General features: G+C 38.7%; 1 protein-coding gene across 11 annotated transcripts in view; it reads left to right on the top strand.

Annotated features, from left to right (window-relative positions):
- LOC132108203 (teneurin-4) overlaps positions 1 to 21,442 on the top strand; it is a 214,804-nt gene extending 193,362 nt beyond the window's left edge. For all 11 annotated transcript variants that reach the window (XM_059514830.1, XM_059514832.1, XM_059514829.1 and 8 more), the window contains 5 exons: positions 3,026 to 3,261; positions 10,255 to 10,551; positions 11,384 to 12,998; positions 14,980 to 15,122; positions 19,446 to 21,442. In XM_059514830.1, coding sequence (XP_059370813.1) covers positions 3,026 to 3,261; positions 10,255 to 10,551; positions 11,384 to 12,998; positions 14,980 to 15,122; positions 19,446 to 20,204 — 3,050 coding nt within the window. In that variant the 3' untranslated portion in view covers positions 20,205 to 21,442. The remainder of the gene's footprint in view (positions 1 to 3,025; positions 3,262 to 10,254; positions 10,552 to 11,383; positions 12,999 to 14,979; positions 15,123 to 19,445) is intronic.
- The last annotated feature ends 404 nt before the right edge of the window (positions 21,443 to 21,846 follow it).

Genomic DNA, 21,846 nt, shown 5'->3' with positions numbered 1-21,846 from the left:
GTTTACACAAAAACAGCATTTTGGGGACTGAACATGCTTATTTATAAAAACGGGTTTCAAAGTTCAAGTTTTTGAAAAGCCACCGTTATCATTTCCATGTTAACACCCAGTATGGGAATCTTTGAAAATGGTGACGTAGTATGTGTTAGGTATGTACTGTAAACATGCACAGTACGTGTCAATTTTAAAGGCAAGCATGAACTAACATACACATCAATGGCGGAGAACATCATGTTACTTTTGTAGCTGCTTAAGAGTTTGGTAACACTTCTTCAGCAAAGTTTGGATTTACTTCACGAATATTACAACCAACAGCGAAGACGCATTATATTCAACATATAATCGTCACTTCCCTACAGGTACTGTTTATTAACAAGGTGACAGCGCCAACTACTGGCCTGGTATACATAATACAGCGTTTTTACGGATATGTGTAAATGCTAATTGTTTTGAAAACGTTGTTGTGTATACGTTAAACTTTAAAAACGCAAGGGATAAACGTTTCAATTTTTGACTGCATCGCTGTTGTGTAATCGTAGCATCAGTCATAGTGGTACATGAGTCAAAAGCTCATTAGAGGGGAAGATTATTACTGAATAATGATTTTTTTTTTAAAGAGGATTCTTCCAAATATCACATTATACAAATGATTACATAAAGAACGTTGTTTGGAAATGACATGAGGCTGAGTAAATAAAGGAAACAAAGGAGCAGGTCCCCCAAAAGTAATTACTTCCTTCCTTTTCTTACATACTAGAAACTTAATAGCTGTACATAAAGTAAAATAACTGTGAGGCAGAATTGTTATGTTTGTGGGAAGCAATGAAATCAATAGAGGCATGAGTGTTTGTATTTTCTCTAAAATCGCAAGACCACCCACTCACGAAGAAAGAAGTCCTTATTGAATTCCTGTCCACCACTTTTGTTTGTTCCAGTCTCCCTTTTTCACCAAGCTCCTGCTTTTCTTGTCCATCTTAGAAATCCAAATCTTAATCACTTTGGCCCTCGAGACTTTGGGGTGTGGTCGGGGTCAGGGACGCCATTCTAGCTTGTGATTTTCCTTGCATACTTTGGCATTTTGATATCCTGTTTTTCACCTAACCAAGCGCTCCATCGATTCCCAATAAATAGCTTTGAACTCCCTGTACCCTGCTCTATTTCCTCAGAAACTGTAAAGATTTTTCTGTGCTCCTGTGAGCGTTTGATTTGAAGGGCTGTCCTCCTCCCCTGGGCTTAAATTGGTTCACCCACGACTGCTTCTGAGAGAAGAGGTAGAGGGCGTAAAGTTCTGCTGATGTTCTTATCCTAGACTAAACTAATGGTCACCTACGCATGGTGACCTTGTCCTGGACATCTGCTGGAGAGAGAGAGAGAGAGAGAGGGCTTACTGCCAAACGCTTTGCTGCTAATTAATTCACTATTGTCTGCTTTGTAAACGGAAACCAGTTTGGCTTTAGCTGCAACACAGAGTCTGGATATGCATTTCACGGAGGTTGTGACCTTGTGCTGTTTATTGACTTTCCAAGGTTGAATGAGCATGTGTTCGATTTCCAGGTCATTCAGTCAGAGGTTTTTTTCAGGGCACCAATATTATTTACCTGAATAAGCCATCAAAAAGATAAATATGCAAGAGCTGCTTATACATTTGACATTGCTATGACCCAATTTATGCACAACTTTGTTCATCTTCAAAGATAGTATAGAGGAAGAAACGGACAACTCATGGGAGTTGAAGGTCCTGCCTTTCAATTAAAAGCAAGCCTATTATTTTGTTTAGAATGATTTGAGATAAAGACACTAAATTTAAGATGTCATTGTTATCAGATATGATTCTGAATTTTATGGAAGAATGTTTCTAACAAAATAAAATACATTTTGAGATAGTTTAAAATATTAACAGTCATATCATTAGATATAAATGTGTTAGTTTTAGTTAGCTGAAGTTGCATTTGCTAGAAATAGTCATAATTACTTTTTTGCTATAAACAAAGTTGCAATTATGAGATATAATGTCATTGTGACAATGAAAGCTGTTTATGAGAAATACAGTCGCAAAATTGTGAGATATAGTCTCAATTACTTTTAGATGAATATTTTTTTTTATACTTGAAAGATGTAACATTTTAATTAATTTAAAAAATAATAATAATAATCTGTGTTATTCCTAATAAAGTGGATGTACTGTAGGTGCAGGTAAAAATTAGCCACCTGAGGGTATTAGCAGGATGGCTGTTAAATAATTTGTTTACCTGTAAAAGGACTGTTTTCTGTCACAAACGCTGACTTTCACTTTATTTAATTTTAATATAATCAGTTTAAAATAGTATTCAGTTTGTTTTTAACAGGTGAGTGCCACTAGCTACGTGTTAGCTTCACATGCTAGCTTGTCTGTATGGCTGCTGTCTGCATTGCTTTTGCTGCATCATTAATTCCCTTTGACCAGTAATGAGTTTCATCAAAGCACTCAATGACATCTTCTCATTTGGTACGTCATTCTTGTTAACAGTCTCTCTCCCATTTGCTGTCTTCGCTCTGGATTTCTCTCAGGTTCAACCCCTTCTTCTCTTTTACTGTCTTCCATCTTCTGTGTCCCTCCAAAGCGCTTAGTGAGACCACCTGGGGATGAAGACAGACAGTTTCAGATTTAGTTGCTTCTCAGTTGCCACAGGCAGACGGCTTCAACTATGATAGTTTTCTGCCTCTCTTTCACTCTCTCTCTTTTGGTCTTCTGAGGGCAACTCAAAGACTAACTAGGCTTTGAATCATCCCTTTGTTTCACTGTCTGTCTGGTCGTGTTCAACAAACAGTGGTGTCATAAATTCGGCTGCTCATTTTTTGAGCGAAATACAGCATGTAACCAATGAAGGGTGGAGATTAGTCATAGTCTGTAAAATTCTGTCAGCTTTTACTGATACTTGCATTGAGTGAGTAAGTAGATGAAAAAATTTTTTCATTTATGATTCAGTGTTGGGTATTAATTCCACAATTAGTTTGTGAGACTAGCTTGTTTGTCTTTACATTGTAGATCAAGTCAAAAACAGTTACTACATTGGTCTGGATGGCTCCTTGCGTCTGGTATTGGCCAATGGTATGGAAGTGTCTCTTCACACGGAGCCTCACCTGCTGTCAGGAACAGTCAACCCGACCATAAGCAAGAGAAATGTCACTCTGCCAATCGACAACGGACTCAACCTGGTCGAATGGAGACAACGGAAAGAACAGGCACGAGGACAGGTCACAGTGTATGGACGCAGACTCAGGGTAAGAACGTCACAGACTTTTCTTTCCACATCTAATGCTGCTGCATCTGAGTTTTTTTCTCTTATTTATACATGAATTCCAGAGTCAAATTATTTCTAAAAGCTGGCAGTTCTGTCCTGTTACTGGAAAATGTTATTAGACAGCATGTGGAAGTGTTTTAGACAAATTTAAGAAGGAATTATGAGAGCTATGAAGCCCACTGGCAACACATCCAAGGCCAAATTGTTAGAGATTAATTCATAAGCTACTCTTTATACTGGTGACAAGCTATTTATTCATTTAGAAGATGCTTTTATACCCTTAAACACCTAATTTTGTAAATAGATTATCTAATTATGGTCTAATGTGATCAAATTTAGAAAGAATTCCTAGAAAAACAACACCTTGAATTTGTTTTACATTTTAATGCAAGAACTTACATTTTCAATGTACTCTGAAAGTATGGTGAAGTGAAGTGACATACAGCCAAGTATGGTGACCCATACTCAAAATTTGTGCTCTGTATTTAACCCATCCAAAGTCCAAACACACACAGTAGTGAACACACACACTGTGAACACACACCCAGAGCAGTGGGCAGCCATTTTTTATGCTGCAGCGCCCTGGAAACAGTTGGGGGTTCAGTGGCTTGTTCAAGGGCACCTAAGTCATGGTATTGCGAGCCCGAGACTCGAACCAACAACCTTAGGGTTAGGAGTCAAACGCTCTTTCGCCACGACTTCCCCAATAGAACGGTGACAGACTGTTCATGATTGATTGCCTTTAAAAGCTTTTTGGATAAAATAAGAAATATCAGTAAACATGCATATCATTACTTTTGCTCAAATACCTGATATTTTAAAACTAAGATAAATTGTTTATTCTTGCTGTTGCCTAATCTTTTACATTTTACATTTTGCATTTGTATTTTATCTCTATTCATTATATAAAAATTATCATTGTTTTTCGAGAGTCTAACTCCACAACCTACCTGTCATCAGAGCCTCACATAGTCATGTAATTGTGAACAGACCCCAGTGTTACCTCAACGTTGTCATCTGTTCATCCTGAGTTAATTTTACGCAGGCACAGTTCCATACCTCGCATTCACACCTCCACATAGCAGCTCATCTGAGCATCAAGGCCCCTGTACTTGCAGTAATTGCTTCTCGATTATAATCTCTACTGCTTCTTCTCATCAGTCTCAGAGTCACACACGCTGCGCCTGTCCTTTAGACTGATCACTCTTATTATGGCTGCCCCGTAGAGTCTAGCCAGGCCTTACTGGTCAAGTAGCTGTCTTCCAAGGTCAGTTTGCACATGTGAGCGCTTGTATGTGTCTCAGCGGTCGATCCATCATTCACCAGCCGTGTCTCTACGACCCTGAGGGCTGAGGTCAGTGCCTAGGGCAGAGTTGACTCTCTCGTGATCAAAACCCTGAGGGTTTCCTCAGACAGCATCTGATGTCTTCATATTTCTTTTGCTGCCAGTAATGGGACCACCTCACAGCTTTTGCAAGATGATATATGTGCATATACAGACTACCATTTAGAAGTTTGAGCTCAGTAAGATTTTACAGATTAATATTTTCATTCAGCAAGAATGCATTAAATTTATCAAAATGTATAGTAAAGACATTTATGATGCCACAAATGATTTCTATTTCAAATAAATGTTGTTCTTTGAACTTTGTTCATGAAAGAGTCCTGAAAAAATCCAGAATTTATGTTCAAATACAACTGTTTTTATCAGTAATAATAATAATAAATATTTCTTGAGCATCAAATGAGAAGATAAAGTGTTTTGAATGAATTTGTGACACTGAAAATTCAGTGGAAATGAATATTAGTTTTTTAAAACTTTTATTTTAGATGTGATTAATCACGATTAATCGTTTGACAGCACTCAAAATAACTGCATTTAAAGCAGGCAATAATGTTTTTTTCAGTTGAAAACATTAAAATATTTAACACAATTCACGCAGGGGTGGAGCTAGGGTTGGCCACCCCACTCAAAACTGCAGTTTCTGTGACAAGAAGTGCATTTACTCAGTCACAGAAGGATTTTTTTTAACCACATCAAACTGGAAATGAGCTCAGAAACGGTACTGTGCTTATAGAGCATGCCGCCACACACTGTAGCCTAAATCATTTAATATCAAAGTGCGAAATAAACTATGTGCATGTAATGTTGTGGTCAGTTAAGTCATGAAGTTACCAAAAAGGCGATTAAAGCTACCTTAAAACTCTGCATGCATGTAATATATTTTATATGAGTCACGTTTAAGAACATATCTCTGAAATGTTTTCAAAACTGTCCTGGAGCAGCCCAGCACTGTCTACCTCATCTAATATCCTCGATTGAACTAGTCAGTTAATTAGTAATGACTGTAAGACCTGAAGTGGGTCAGAAAAGGTCAAAAGAGTTGAGAGAAAATGTAATGAATGTCAGATCTGCGTCACTGTCAGCAGTGGCAGCTCTTAAAGAAATAGCAGCCAAAACAACCTAATATCCAGCTGCTGTGATGTCTTTCAAACAAAGAACAAAAGAAAAAGAGGAAATCAATAACTTTTATAGCTTTAAGGATTCATCTATATTTAATTTAGAATTAAGTGTTTGATAACTTAAATTTCAATGTCTGTATATTTCTGCTGAAGGGCACAGGTACATATGACATTTATTACTTGCTTTATGTGAAGATTGTTTTAAGTTCACTTTTTTTTGTCTAATAAATGTTCAAATTGATAGCTCTCAATTTTACATTAATGTTGGATAGCTTTAGTCAATGGTTAAATATTAGGGGGAAAACATTTTTATAGAGAAATCAGTAGCACTGGTATCAGTTTTTACATTAATTTGAAGCTTTAATTTGGAATTATTGCAATATAAAAGTATATTTAAAAACTTTAATGTTAGGTGGGATTTCATAAAAGAATTTGCCAATTAAATTATTTTTTTTTTTTATCGATTAACAGCACTTATATATATATATATATATATATATATATATATATATATATATATATATATATATATATATATATATATATATACCTATATATATACCTATATATATATATATATATATATATATAGGTATATATATATATATATATATATATATATACCTATATATATATATATATATATATATACCTATATATATATATATATATATATATATATATATATATATATATACCTATATATATATATATATATATATATATATATATATATATATATACTGTACAATCCGTTCTGAGGTCATTGAGCAACTTTGAGTGACATGTCAAGTTATATTACCTGTGTGTGTGTGTGTGTGTGTGTGTGTGTGTGTGTGTGTGTGTGTGTGTGTGTGTGTGGTGTTTGAGAGGTGAAGCTGCTTGCTTTGAGGATGTTTGTCAAGTTGACATGAAGAATTAAGGGCAGATCAGAAAGAGATTTGAATGGACACATTTACAAAGGCATATAGCGTATTACGATGACTCTTTAGGAAAATTATATTACAGTGATTTTAACCATACAGTATATAAATGACTTTTAATGTGTGCATTCATAAGCTTTCCCACAGTTCAGTTAACAAAGCTTCTATGAGGCCTCTTACAAACCAGAAGCTAAACGACTTCCAATTAAAATAGTGTGATGCATAGTGATCCAGTGAATCGTTTGATTTATATTGCAGTGTGTTTTGAATGAAGATGTAGTTGGTTATACCCAGCCCTAGTAGAAATGTGGGTCACTAGCAGCCTGAAGCATTACTGTGGTCACATGTCCATCACATTGGCTACTACACACCATCAAGAACAGCTGCCAGGCCGCCAAAATTATTCTTGTCTCCATAGCAACCACATCTCCTGACAACAACAGGGCTCTGGAAAAATAGTAGTGTAAATTGTCCCCTCAGAGCGAGCTCAAATCTCAAAAACCACTGAAGGCTTAAACGCAAGGCCTCGACTGACAGTTCTCTAAATGTTTGCTTTACATTATTAGAACGGTGTCCTATACTGCCTCCAAACAAACAAAACCAACACGTGGGCAAGTGTGTTTACTGAAGGAAGAGACAAATCGCACTGAGCAAACAAGATTACAGTTCTTACCACAGCAGCGGATGGGGAAAATTATAAATGATTGGCAAAGCGACTAACAAATATTGGATTTGAAGAACAAAAACTTGAATAAATTTTTTATGACAGTGGAGAAGAATATCAAATGCTGTTTGACAGATTTGTTGACTTTTCGAATATGGAATGGGAAATTTCAATTATTGATGGTGATTTATCAAAACAAACGATACTTACAAGTTGTATATTCATTACCAAAAGTGCATTAGTGACAGTCCTAAGATATTCTCATAATTAGCCGAGTTATGAAAAAAAGTGTTATCTTTTGTTCCCAGTTTTAATCATTGTTTGTTTGACAAACAGGAGTCGGGTAATCTCAAAGTAGTTGTATTTTTATCAGCAAAGCATGCAAACTTCATCCGGCTGTCAAAGAAGGGAGGGAGAAACATGGCAGGTGTCTGTCTAACATTCCCCAATACAGTCTGTGAATTATACGATAACCTTTCTGGAATTTCAGTCAGCAAAACATCAACTATAAAGGTTAGTTCACCCAAAAATGAGTAATTTCTTCAGTGAACAACTAAAGGAGATGTTTTACAGAATGTCCATGCTGCTTTTTTCTGTACAATGAAAGGAAATAGCACCTGTAACCTGTTTCTTATTATTATTAATGTTGAATATTATTAATGCTTAATATTTTTATGGAAACAACAATACTTTTTTCAGGAATTGATGAATGGAAAGTTCAAAATAGCAGCAAATATTTGAAACGGAAATCTTTTAAACGTTGTAGATTACTTTTATCTGTCTCTTTTGATCAATTCAATGCGTTCTACCTGAATTAGTGCTAATATTTTATTTATCTTTTGAATAATAACTTTTGAGCAACTTGCTGTTTGTGATTTTCGTTTGAGTGTCAAAATGAGTCCCATACAAAAATATTTGTAGATACTGTTGAAATGTGCCTTAGGTAACATGTGGAATAAAATGGTTTAGTGTAAGAAGTAGTACACACTACTTTTAGTCTTGATGTCCTTTTTGGGGAGTTTTAGACACTCTCTCAAACCACCTGTTTTCCCACTCTACCCCAGTCCAATCTCCTTCCTCCCACCATATATCTACTTTCCTAAAGCTTAGTCCATTTAAAGGAATGTCCAATTTAAGACATTCCCCTTGAGTGGGTTTTCATTCTCCAGAGACCCAGGATCTCACTGCCAAAAGAGCTTTTTTTTCCAGCCCATTGGGCCTCTGCTCAACCAGAGCCTGGCATGAGCATCCAGCCTTCACTTTCATTCTCTCTTTAATTTTTTCTTTAAACCTATCGCTTCAGTCCCCTGTCATCCTACTCTGGGCAAATTGTCCCTTGACAAAAGTTCTCTCATCCTCAGAGCCAGAAAAGCTTGGCTTTTTGATGCCCTGGAATGTCTAGTAAATAACACTTAAGTGAATTATGTAACCAAAAAGAATAGCAGAAATAATAACTGTTTATGGGTGGATGGATGGATGGATGGATGGATGGATGGATGGATGGAGGATTAATGGTTTGAGTAAGTTTTCAATCTTTTTATCTTCAGATCAAAGAGTCAGGCTGTATTTGAAAAAGTGAGAGTAAGATAAATAGGGGCCATGTTCATCAGTTGGTGGGTGAGGCTTAAAGAAGTGAGGAGGGAAAAATATCTGCCCTTTATTCTGTCAACCTCTTTGTTCTGTCACCCCCACCGGGAATTCTCCTATTCATGAGCTGCTTGCTTTTAATGTAAAATAATCCTCTCAATTAGGTATTAGTGACATTAATTGGCCCCAGTGTAATTGTCCCTTCACAGATGAGAGCTCCCAGCATGCCCACGAGGAGGAGAGAGAGAGCGAAAGCTTGCTTGCTGTTCTTCCCCCCCGTCCGCCATACCACTGGACCAAAGCCAACAACAACTCGCAAAATCACTTTAAGACTCTGTTAAGCCTTGCCAGCAGTGAGCCAAGCTGGGTTCCTGAGTACCTGATGATAAAAACCAAGATCAATTAAGGACACATTACACTGATAAGAGATATGGGGGAATTAGTGTTTAATTATAATGCATTTCAAAGACTGTTTGGCCCAAACTTCCAGATGGTTGTTTAGTCAGTACTCATTCAACCCTGTAGACATAATACAACAAAGTGGTTTGCTTGGAAAAAATAAAAGTTTCACAGCAAATTTTGAGTTTGCATTCATGCCAGATAATAAGCATTTTTCGTAAATATCTTAGCCAATTTCATAGTACTTTCAGGTTACCATGTAGAGTGCTATTTATTTTTGCATTGTAATTCTCAACAGCAAGTGTAGGTTCTTTGTGGACCTGCTAATACAATGTTGATATTGAGTTAGGTCTAGCTGGTTGCCCCATTTATTATCCACCAATACCTAAATTCATATCACAGCAATAAAGATGCTAGTGCATTGTGCAAAGGGTTGAAGGTATTAAGGCCTCTAAATCCTTAAACCCCACCCCTCCCGCTTTGACCTGTGTGTGATATCATAGCCATGTAGTAATAGTTCTCAGCTCTGATCTCAGCATGTTCTGGGGTCAGAGGGCTCTACACATTCGGACTGAGCCCAAAACTCAGTATGATGTCATTCAAACAATGTAGTGGGCTTTGAACTTCATATACACCTCAAGTGCTATTGTTTTCCTCCTGCTTCAAATACAATGGAAGTTATATACCCCTCAATAATTCCTTCCTCAAAAGGCATGACAGATGATTATACTGAGAGCTTCTCTCAATCTTTTCATTTTAACATGTGGCAAACAATGAAATCAGTCAGTTAAAAAGCTTGTGGCCTCTGGAGGTATGCAGTTGAAAGTAAACAAATAATTAGAGTAAAACAGAACTTGAGTTTCAGAGAAGACTGTTGTTAAAGTCCATGTGTTGAATTTAGAGGCCTAATCTTCCTATCTTCCTCTTTATGGTATAGGTTCATAACAGGAACTTGTTATCCATGGATTTTGACCGAGTAACCAGGACTGAGAAAGTCTATGATGACCACAGGAAGTTCACCTTGAGGATTCACTATGACCAAGCAGGAAGACCTACTCTGTGGGCTCCAAGTAGTCGGCTAAATGGTGTCAATGTCACCTACTCACCAGGTGGCCACATCGCAGGCATCCAAAGGGGCACTATGTCAGTCCGAATGGAATATGACCAAAATGGGAGAATCATCTCAAAGATATTTGCAGATGGAAAGTCATGGAGCTACACCTACCTTGAAAAAGTAAGTATCTTTATCTGGAAAATTATCAGGTTTAAAAATAATTGCTAGTTCTCTTTTTTTCTGCAGAGATCTCTGTTGAACCCTGTTAATTTTTTACATTAATACGCTTTAACATTATGTGCTTTAGCAATGATCCCTTTCTAATGTTATGCGTTATAGCATGCAGCCTGACAACGAACTTGTTCCTAAAATATCACTGAAAAAAAAAGTAAAATGTCACTGTCTTGTTAAATAGAACCAATATCTGAGAAATGCAAGACCTTACCGTGTAATTCAAAAATGGCAGCTGTTTAGTACATTGAAAAGCTGACATCCCAATACATGGGTTTAAAAGTATTGATTGTAAGCTCTATTTAATGTTTCTTGCCATTCTAAAATGGCCATGTGCTGGTAAGATCAATAACTTTAAAGTAAAAAAAAAAAAAAAAGAAGATGAAGAAGAGCTGTTTCCTGTTAAAATATAAACTCCAGAATATCCTCCCACTGACCTCCATATAAGGTGACATTATTAAAAATGGTATCAGGGGAGGGGGGGTATGATGACTTAATCCTCATTAAATGAGATTTTGCCCTTCTTCATTTTTCAGTCGGTGTTGTAGAGCAGCATATTTGTAATTTTTATGCACCCTGAAGCGATTCTGTGACACCCTATGGTTTGTTGTGCAGCTAGTCATGTCATGCAATGTGACTCCTGGGTACTTAGTGACCTTCAATTTCACTGGGTGGAGAATTACACATTTAACTGTTTGAAGTGCTCTCAGAATGTGCTGGGAATTACTATGCTTCATTAAATCTGCTTACTGAGCATAATTTTGTCATTTTTCTTTGGCAGTCCATGGTGCTTCTGCTATACAGTCAGCGACAATACATCTTCGAGTTTGACAAGAACGATCGCCTCTCTTCAGTAACAATGCCCAATGTAGCCAGACAGACCTTGGAGACCACCCGTTCCATCGGCTATTACAGAAACACATATAAGCCACCTGAGGGCAACGCCACAGTTTTGCAAGATTACAGCGAAGATGGACTGCTCCTGCAAACCATCCACCAAGGAACGGGGCGTAGAGTCATTTACAAGTATGGGAAACTCTCCCGTCTGCTGGAAATCCTTTATGATACAACACGGATTGCCTTTTCTTACGATGAATCTGCAGGCATGCTGAAAACGGTGGGGCTTCAAAGTGAAGGCTTTGCATGTACCATACGCTACCGGCAGATCGGACCACTCATCGACAGACAAATCTTTCGTTTCAGTGAGGAGGGCATGGTGAACGCTCGGTTTGACTACAACTATGACAACAGCTTCCGAGTCACCAGCATGCAAGCCGTCATCAATGAAACCCCCTTGCCTATTGACCTATATCGCTACGATGACGTGTCAGGTAAAACTGAGCAGTTTGGCAAGTTTGGAGTCATCTACTATGACATTAACCAGATCATTACCACAGCTGTCATGACTCACACCAAACACTTTGATGCCTATGGACGAGTTAAAGAGGTGCAGTATGAGATTTTCCGGTCGCTTATGTTCTGGATGATGGTACAATATGACAACATGGGGCGAGTGCTGGCCAAGGAGCTTAAAGTGGGACCCTATGCAAATACCACCCGTTATGCCTACGAGTATGATGCTGATGGCCAACTCCAGGTGGTGTCCATCAACGACAAGCCTCTTTGGCGCTACAGCTATGATCTGAATGGAAATTTGCACCTCCTTAGTCCTGGTAATAGTGCCAGACTTACACCGCTACGCTATGACATTCGGGACCGCATTACTCGATTAGGTGACGTGCAGTACCGTTTGGACGAGGATGGATTCCTCAGGCAGAGAGGCAATGACTTCTTTGAGTATAACTCTGCTGGGTTGCTTGTTAAAGCCTACAACAAAGTTAACGGATGGACCATCAAGTACCGGTATGATGGCTTGGGCAGGAGAGTGTCAAGTCGAAGCAGCCAAGGCCACCATCTCCAATTCTTCTACGCAGACTTGTCCAGTCCAACCAGAGTCACGCACATGTACAATCACTCAAGCTCAGAGATCACCTCGCTCTACTACGACCTTCAGGGCCACCTCTTTGCTATGGAATTGAGCAGTGGAGATGAGTTCTACGTGGCCTGTGACAACATTGGTACACCGTTGGCTGTATTTAGTGGTGCAGGTCTCATGATCAAACAGATCCTGCACACAGCTTTTGGGGAAGTGTATTTGGACTCCAACCCAAGTTTCCAGCTAGTTATAGGCTATCAGGGTGGCCTTTATGAGCCCCTTACAAAGCTTGTCCACATGGGACGCAGAGATTACGATGTTCTTGCAGGCCGATGGACCACTCCTGACCATAATGTTTGGAAGCGACTCAACAGCAACAACATTGTGCCCTTCAACCTCTACATGTTTAAGAACAACAACCCACTGAGCAACAACCAAGAAACCAAGTGCTACATGACAGGTAAACAAATAATTTATAATAAATATTGTGTTGGAACAGACTGAGGTGAACATTATTTAATACATCAGTCCATCCATTTATTATCCAAATTGCTTGTCCTGTGTAAGGTCATAGGGCTGAGGAAGCCTATCCCAAGTGCCTCAGGCAAAAGGCTGGGAGGGCAATTAAATAGCCTGTAAATAACTTAAATGTTACATTTTACCTTCAGCAATCTAAAACACCATGAGCACCTGGTGCCAAGAATCTTTGCACTAGAGTGATTATTTTTCAGGCTCTCGTCCCAGCCCCAGCTTGGGGTGATCTTGCCTCCACATACACTGCTTGTGAGCAATGACAGCACAACAAAGTCCCCTTTGTTCTTCATTCAGGTTGTTCCTCTGAAATATCCCATCAGTCTTTGCTTCCCCAGCTTGTGCAGGATGTAAATAGTAGTGAATACTCCCCAGTGTTAGACAAATAACACAAAGAAGTCCATGGAACTAGTAGCTAGGGGCTGATTCACCCTTTCGTTCCACTTGAAAGTGAAATCGCAGAAAATAAAATATTATAGTCACATTTGTTGTCTATAACAGTGAATGCGTGCTTGTTTTTGTCTGAAATCAAAGCCCTGGTTTGTGACCTTGCTATCAAAGGAAATGAACTCTATAAAATCACAATATCGGTTGTTTGTTAGAGCAGCCTTGTTCTAGTGTGTTCCTTTGTGTTTTTCTTTTGAGTATCCTGTCGAAAAGATTTGTGGTGAGATGAGCCCTTGTTCTCTGAATATTCATATGCAATATTCATACACTGAGCTGATTTGGAGTGCTGCAGCAACCCCTAACCCTTACCTTGGATGCAGCAAAAGTGAACCTTGTGATAGTTTTTCAGAATTATTTTTTAACATTCATGTAGCACCACTACAAAATACTATACCTGGTTACTTGCTCATGTTGTGCTTTGTATACCATTCTCCAAAATGCAACGTTGTTGTGTTTATGATTTTTCTTTTGAAAATCTGGTTTTTATGCTCCCAAGCAAATAAGCACATACTGGTGCACAAACTAGACCAGAACTAACCAGCATTTTCTAAACTAGCATGTGCTACTGTAGTCATTTATGGCTTTTTTTCAGAAGGATATAGAATATGTATGCTAATATTACTGTGGACTAGCCATATTTCAAGCTCAGCTAAACACCTAACCGCTAGGCTGTAGCCTACATCATTAAAGTTAGCTTTGAATAAGGAAATCTAGAGATTCTGCTGGATATTAGATGTACTTGAGTGGGCTGTCAGCCTTTTATGAACGATGGCCTTGACATTTTCATTCCTCTGAAATCCTTTCATTGTCCTTAATCAAATTCATATTTAAAACAACTCTATCAAGTGACACAGCCTTAAATAAAGGAGCAGTCGTCAGTGTGCACTTCATTGTTATAGCAATGTCTCTTCTATCCATGATTAATGTATTTGATGCAGCAGGGAAAAATCAAAAGGCCATTCGATTCTGGTAAGGTTCAGACCCTCTGTATATTATAATATGATTCGCTATTCATGCTAATGCCTATGAATATGCACAAAAATAAAAATAGATATTCTGATTAAAGAAAGGGTGACACATATGGTCACGGCGTTAAATATGTATGATTATCAAGCACACCAGCAGATCTCAAACATCAATTTTCTCACATGCCGGATATAATTTTAGTGATTTTTGTTTGTGGACAAAATGCTATCATCTTTTTTTGGAGATGTGCCACTTCCTGTATAGGATTAATCATATTTAGTCCAGTCTCTGAAACTAGTGTTGCCTGTAATGACTGCAGGAGCTTATTTCAAGAAGGAGCTCACTTGGCATGTGTCCTGATTTGCAATGAATCATGCTTTTGTGGTGTAGTTCACCCCAAATAGAGTAAATTATTATACAGGCATTATCACTGAGCACTGCAGTTACCTTTTTCTCTGCTGTAAGTGTATTTCATTGCAGCATTTCTCTTTCAACAGATGTTAACAGCTGGCTAGTGACATTTGGTTTCCAGCTATACAACGTCATCCCTGGCTACCACAAACCTGCCATGGACACCATGGAGCCTTCTTATGAGCTCATTCACACTCAGATGAAGACTCAGGAGTGGGATAGCACCAAGGTAATCTATCCAACAAATTTGTCTTTTTGTTTGTCCACCTCTTTAAAAACACACCTGGCTTTTGACTCCAACTTCAGCTGTTATTTGCAGTACCTTGACCTTTTTATTTGCCGCCCCCCAAAGGTGTTCACAGCAATCAACCCAGATGCTTGTGCAAATAAGTGTGGCCTCTGCTCTGGCTCCTCAAGCCAAGGGATAGGGGTCAAGCTAAAGAGCTCTTTTAATAGGACTGCCATTAGGGAAATTCACTCCAAATTTCCTCCAGCAGCAGCCATTGATTTCAGCTCAGTCTTTCACACTCTTTAGCCCTCTAAAAGATGTTGTCTCCCTCTCTTTCCCTATCTTTATGCTTCTTTGTCTCAGTGCTCCCTGTTTTCTCGGCCTCAGACGTGCACTGATTATTGAGCCTTCTTTAAGCCATCTGAATAATTGAGAAGCCAGTTGGAAATGACTCTTTTGGCTGTTCTTAAGGACACCTTACCTCTTAAGCTGTCCTGGCTCAAACTAATGGTTCTTTCGAGAAGATAAGGGTATATAGGGCTTTACAGTATTATTGCTAGCTGACATGTCAAATACTTTTGGAGAAGTTGGCATATCCTTCCATGTGAAATGCTGTACTCCATTTAAAATTATTATAAATAGCTTTTTAGCAATATTATCACAGTTTTTAAGATTGATAATGGTTTAACTTTTACAGGAATCACAGGAATAAATTACATTTTAAAATATCAAAAATTTTATTTTAAATTGTAGCATTATTTTACTCTATTTTTTATCAAGTCATTAGAACAGCCATTTAATGCATTACCCATTTTTTTGAATATCCAGATAAGGTAATGAAAATATATGTTGTTTTGATAGCGTTTTATAAAATCGCTCATGCCGTGATGTAAAATTTTTGACGTACTGCCCACCCCTAGGGCCTGTATAGATGTACAAAAGCAACTTAAACTACTTGAATTTTAAAACTAATAGGCTTGTATGGTAAGTCCAGTCTAGAAGGTAAGAACTTCCATTCCACACATCAAAAAGTATAAGCAGCACAACCTCAAACTATCAGGCCCTATAATAAGGCTTTTTGAGGCTGAGCGACATGGGTGAGCCTCAGAACAGCTGAGATATGAGATTTGAAATCTAATGTGATAGAGCTATTTGAAGCCGTCAGCCTGGCAGGTTTCATATGGCTTTCATGCACTCAAGGAGAACTGAAGTATCAAAAAAAGGACTTTTAAGTTTTAGACACCCCAAATTTTGTTTAGTTTTGAGGGAAACCGTCTGTTTGGTTTTGAAGGCCATACAGACTCACCTCCCAACGGAGTATCTCTGTTGTAGAAGGTATCAAACCAGATTTGCCCTACTGAATTCTCTTTTGGGAACCAATCATTATAATTTAATCAAGAGCACACATTCTCCTCTCGTAGCGTGCTCTTGCATGCAAAGCTGTTTAAATTGTCAGAGCATGTATTTAAAAGGTCTACACCAATGCAAAACATAAAAACTGTTATTTTTGGCCATTGGATCCAACCATCAACAGAGCGGGAAATAAACTTTTCTAGTGTAACCACTTCTCAAAACCTGTGGAAAGTTAAAAGAATCGCACTCGAAGGTTTGTTTCTTTGGGAGTGGTGTGAGCTGACTTCAGATCAACTTGGACACAATACAGAGATGCAACGATGGACTCTGTTGGGCAGCAATCTCAACCCTCAAGGGAGACTCCCACTCTATCATGTACATCGTAGGGTTCCTCTCCTATGGGAACCTCAGAAGTGTATCCAATACCTCTTTCAAGGCTTCTCTCAAAAGAGCCTAATTCAATTCCAAAACCTTGCTTGAATTTTCCATTTCAAATGATGTTTTTTTTATATTCTTTACGTGACCGTAAAACTTTTGAATGTTTACTCTGAAACTGAAATTTTACTGTCGAAGTGAGACCGAAAAAGGAACAATCTGTGTCCCCGCAGCCCTTTACATAGTCAAGCCTACTGAGTTACCAATAAATCAGCTCTCTCTAGCTCAACCCCACACACAGATTTTTCCCTTTTATTAGGAAGCAGTAAACAATTCTAATTGCCAACCAATTTGCTTTTTGCCAATGTAATTGTGGGATCATTTATGGGCTTTTACAGCAGCTGCATTAAAAAAAATCTACTAATGGCCTTGCAGCTGTACCGCTGCACTTTTGAGAGTCTAAAGTGGGTTGTTTATTCCATAATGCCCATGTTACATTTACAAGACCTGCAGTGCAGAGTATCTGAAGGCATAGAGGAAATGACCATTCATTACTAGCTATTTTTGCTCCATTTTTTTTTCTGGTTGAAATTTCATATTTTGCAACTGTTAATAAACCTACTAGCATGTACCCACAGAAGAACAACTGAAATAGTCTTATAAAGAACATGGGTTATAATAAAATTAGTGTGACATTATGTTCATGACAGTTCATTCTCTCCAAGTTCTTATTAACAGGATATCATTACCTGTCCAGGATGTCATTAATTGTCATAGACCGAAATTGTCCCAATGGAATTAATGGTGACAAAGTTAGACTTTGTTGTCATTTTTACAAAATGTAATTGAACATAGATTTAGAATTTTGGTGTGAAATATTGGCTTTGGCTTTGAGATTCACCTGCTCAGTCCTTTGTTCTTACTCTCAGCCAGCACTTTCTAATTTTGTTGGAGGTTTTTGGATAGGAGTTCTGCTGCTTCTAACACTAAGTGTGATGGATTTAGTGCTCTGGAAATTTCCAGCAACAGCTGGATAGTGAGCGCTGGCTTTTTATCACTCTGTTTCTCCTTGCAGTTTAGACTACCAGGGTCTTAAAGACCTATGTGGATGAGAAATGATGTAAATGTTCCGGCTGAGATCCACTGGATGTCCGCAGATTGATTTTGACTTTGATCAGAGCCCTGCGCTGATAGGCCTCCATACTGTCTGACCACCCAGTACTGTTTGAATTATATATTTATTTTATTTTTATTTTTTTTGGTCAGAGAAAAGTCAAATAGGTAGGTTGCAGCATAGACAACCTCCACCATCCGTTTATCTCATTGTGCCCTCTGAACTGTGACCAGAATAAAAATGCTGGTGGAGTAAACAAACATATTGTGGTGCGGTGTGAAGTATACCTCTAAGGCAGGCATTTCATTAAATGCTTAAAATATTTGCTTTAAGTACTGCAAATGCAATGTGAATAGCAGCTCTAGTAATTTTATCTTGAAGATTTCAACAGTTTGAGACAATGCTGAGGTCTCTTCTGAAATCCTAGAGAATGTACATATGAGATTACCAGGGAATTTTAATCAGGAGAAACATGTGAGGTACAGGAGAATCCATTTGCTGTCCATTTAATCTCATCACTGTCTAGGAAAAACAACCGAGTCATTGAAGAGACCTTTTGTTTTATCCAAGTTCAGTAACTTAATCTATTGTGAAGGGCGACACTCAGAGAGCAAAAATGAAGCAAAGGGAAAGATGGGGACATATACTCTGAGGGAATCATATCAGATAACCCAAGAACTTTGTGCCAGTGCCAGAGCTTCAGCTGGACTTGGTTTCTTCTTCTGGACAGGTGCCCTGAAGTCTGACACTATTTCTAGGACTAGTACAATCCATCTGCACCCTTAGGTCCCTCATGGTTATCTAAATCTTCTCTTGGGGCGAGGTTTTCCCGTCAAGTCACATTAAAGGAGAGCATGACTTATCACTACTTTATTTTTGGCCTAAAGAGAGAGTCTATTTACTCTCTACAAACAAAAGTTATTCCAGAGCTGAAGAGTCAGATCAACTCATTTGGAGAAAAAAAAATCCCCTGATCCACACTTCTTCACACCTGAACATAAAATAGAATGAGTTATGCTACATAGTTATATCAGGAAATGTGAAATGTTTGAAGTGTTAATGAAGCAGCACGATTCTTGGTTGAGGGGAAAGTAGCAGCTGAACGCGGGGGTAGGATGAGTTTCCCGCTGAGATCACCCATCCTGCACAAACCATCAGGAAATGTTACTTACTCCCAGGAAATAGCAGCAGCAAAGGCGGTGGGCGCAATGATGCCTGCTTACTGGAGGAGATAACATAATGAATGTGAAAATCATATGCAAGGATTTACAATGTACAGTGTTTTGCTGAGATGCAACGTGTCATATGTCACATTCAATCAGTACTACCACAATCCTCACTGTGGCCAACGGTTATTGCGAATGTTGTTTTGAAGATGCAATATCATACGTTTAATTTATTCACTCAATACAAGTAGTCACCCATGATCAATGTTAAACTGATGCCAGGAAACTCACAGGGTTTTGTTTGTCTTCTTGCAGTCCGTTCTTGGGGTACAATGTGAAGTCCAGAGGCAGCTGAAGTCTTTCGTCCGGTTGGAGCGGTTCGACCAGATCTATGGGTCGAGTGATTCTGGTTGCCCTCAAACCCCTCTCCGCACACTGTTTGCCACAGGGGCCTCGCTCTTCGGAAAAGGTGTGAAAGTAGCCATCCGGGAGGGACATGTTACTGCAGACATCATTAGCCTGGCCAACGAGGATGGGCGGCGGATAGCGGCGGTCCTAGACAAGGCCACCTACCTACAGGATTTACACTTCACCATCGCAGGTTTGGATACGCACTACTTTGTCAAATCGGGACCAGTAGAGGGCGATCTGTCTCTGCTGGGCATGACGGTGGGCCAGCGCACACTGGAGACGGGTGTGAACGTAACTGTCTCGCAGGTCAACACGGTCCTTGGCGGTCGCTCGCGCCGCATAACCGACATCCAGCTACAGTACGGTATGCTCTGCCTCAACGTCCGCTACGGCAGCAGCCAGGATGAAGAGAAGGTTCGTGTGCTGGAGCTTGCGCGTCAGAGGGTCGTCGTGGCCGCCTGGGCTCGTGAACGACACAGGCTACGCCATGGTGAAGAGGGTTCTCGTGCTTGGACAGATGGGGAGAGGCAGCAGCTCCTGAGTGCCGGACGCGTTCAGAGCTACGAGGGCTTCTACATAGTATCGGTCGATCAGTTCCCCGAGTTGGCCGACAATGTAAATAACATCCAGTTTTTGCGACAGACTGAGATGGGTCGCAGGTGACATGAACGCGAGGGGAACCAATGCTCGGACTCAGCGTCCAGGACTTCTTGCCAAAGACAAGTTGTGTTTGTGACCATATTATGTTACTTTATTTTTATGTTGACTGTGCCAGACTTATTTTTTTAATACATTATGTACATGGTGTCGACTGTCGACAACAGCAGAGTGCCCTTCTCTCTTTTGGTAATTCTTAAACCCCCTTTGCCCCTTAAGTGTGGCTGCTAGAAGACGGCATATGGCAGTGTCAGCAGTTTTTTCGGTTCTGCCTTCGAGTTTGTGGGTTTGCTCAAAGGAATATAGGAAGAAAGCTGGTAATGCATTATGCTCACTGGCTCAGCCTGCTGCCAGACGAGCAGATTGTTATTCACGAGCTTCACTCCACTCTGCCTTTTCCTGCGCCTCAGCCAAGGAGAGACCTCTTTTAATCGCTTCTTTTTATACTTGAAAGCCCACCGGCTGTGTCATACTTAAACAAGGACATTGGTGTTTGCAGTGCACCGCTACCAGTTCAGACTTCTAGCTAAACCCATCTCATGTTCAAAACCTGTCGTGGTGTCTTGTAATATTTTGGGACTGGGGTTGAATTGCTGGTAACATAAATTTTTTTTTATTATTTTTTGTATTTCTAATTTTGACCAAATGGCAAGCATGAATAGAAAGGGAAAAGAATAATAAAGTCTAGAAATTCTGGAAAACATTTAAAGACATTTAAGAAACAAATAGGAAATAGTTAGCCACATGTGCTGAAAGGGAAAATGAAACGACACTGTTTAAAAGATATTAGCTCCAAAACCTAGTGAGCTGACTACCTAGACAGCATTTCAAAACCTAGACAGATGTTCCAATAGGCAGTTAGATTTAGTCTCAAGGCAGCGTTGCATGTGTCCTTTGTTTTTAAGGCAAGTACAAAAAATTCAAGATGGCCAACAATTTGAGAGAGATGTTGATTATAAATATTTGTATATTTAATTCACTACTTTAAAGTATCAATAGTAGTTATCTGAACTACTATTATATGGACTCTTATCCAATATTTCTGTGCTATGTATTATGCATATTAGAGTATAGTGCATTTATAGCATAGCAACATGCTAACTGTATTACAATCAATTCTCTTATGTTATTTGTGTGCCATGCAGAGATCCAGATTAATCACTTATGATGGTTCATTCTCTTTAGGTTGCTGCCTAGCAAAGCAGCTCACTAGGTTTAGGAATGGAGCTACTGAGACTATGAAGAAGTTTATATATATATATATATATATATATATATATATATATATATATATATATATATATATATATATATATATATATATATAATAGTTTGAAAGCAACACATTATTTCATGGTACTATTCACAAAACAGTATAAAAAAAATTGTGAAAGCATACAGAAATGTGAACACTTGTCCCTTGCTAATTGTTGTACTTGAACAATGCCTAGTGTTTCAACACATGGAATAAAGTCCAGAAAATCGGTCAATTCAATTAATTTGTTTTCATGGTTAAAACAAAGAGTTGCATATGGACCATTCCTAAGAATGACAGTATTTATTTTAGTGCTGTGTTTATTAGAGGAGTATACATCCTCATGTTTGTCGGTGAAATAAATGCTTCAAGCGTAAAGCGGCATGAATGCTT

This window comes from Carassius carassius, chromosome 28 (genome assembly GCF_963082965.1).
Source record: "Carassius carassius chromosome 28, fCarCar2.1, whole genome shotgun sequence".
NCBI classification, from domain to species: Eukaryota; Metazoa; Chordata; class Actinopteri; order Cypriniformes; family Cyprinidae; genus Carassius; species Carassius carassius.
The sequence above is the reverse complement of the archived record's forward strand: the minus strand, read 5'-3'. Positions and strand labels throughout refer to the sequence as shown.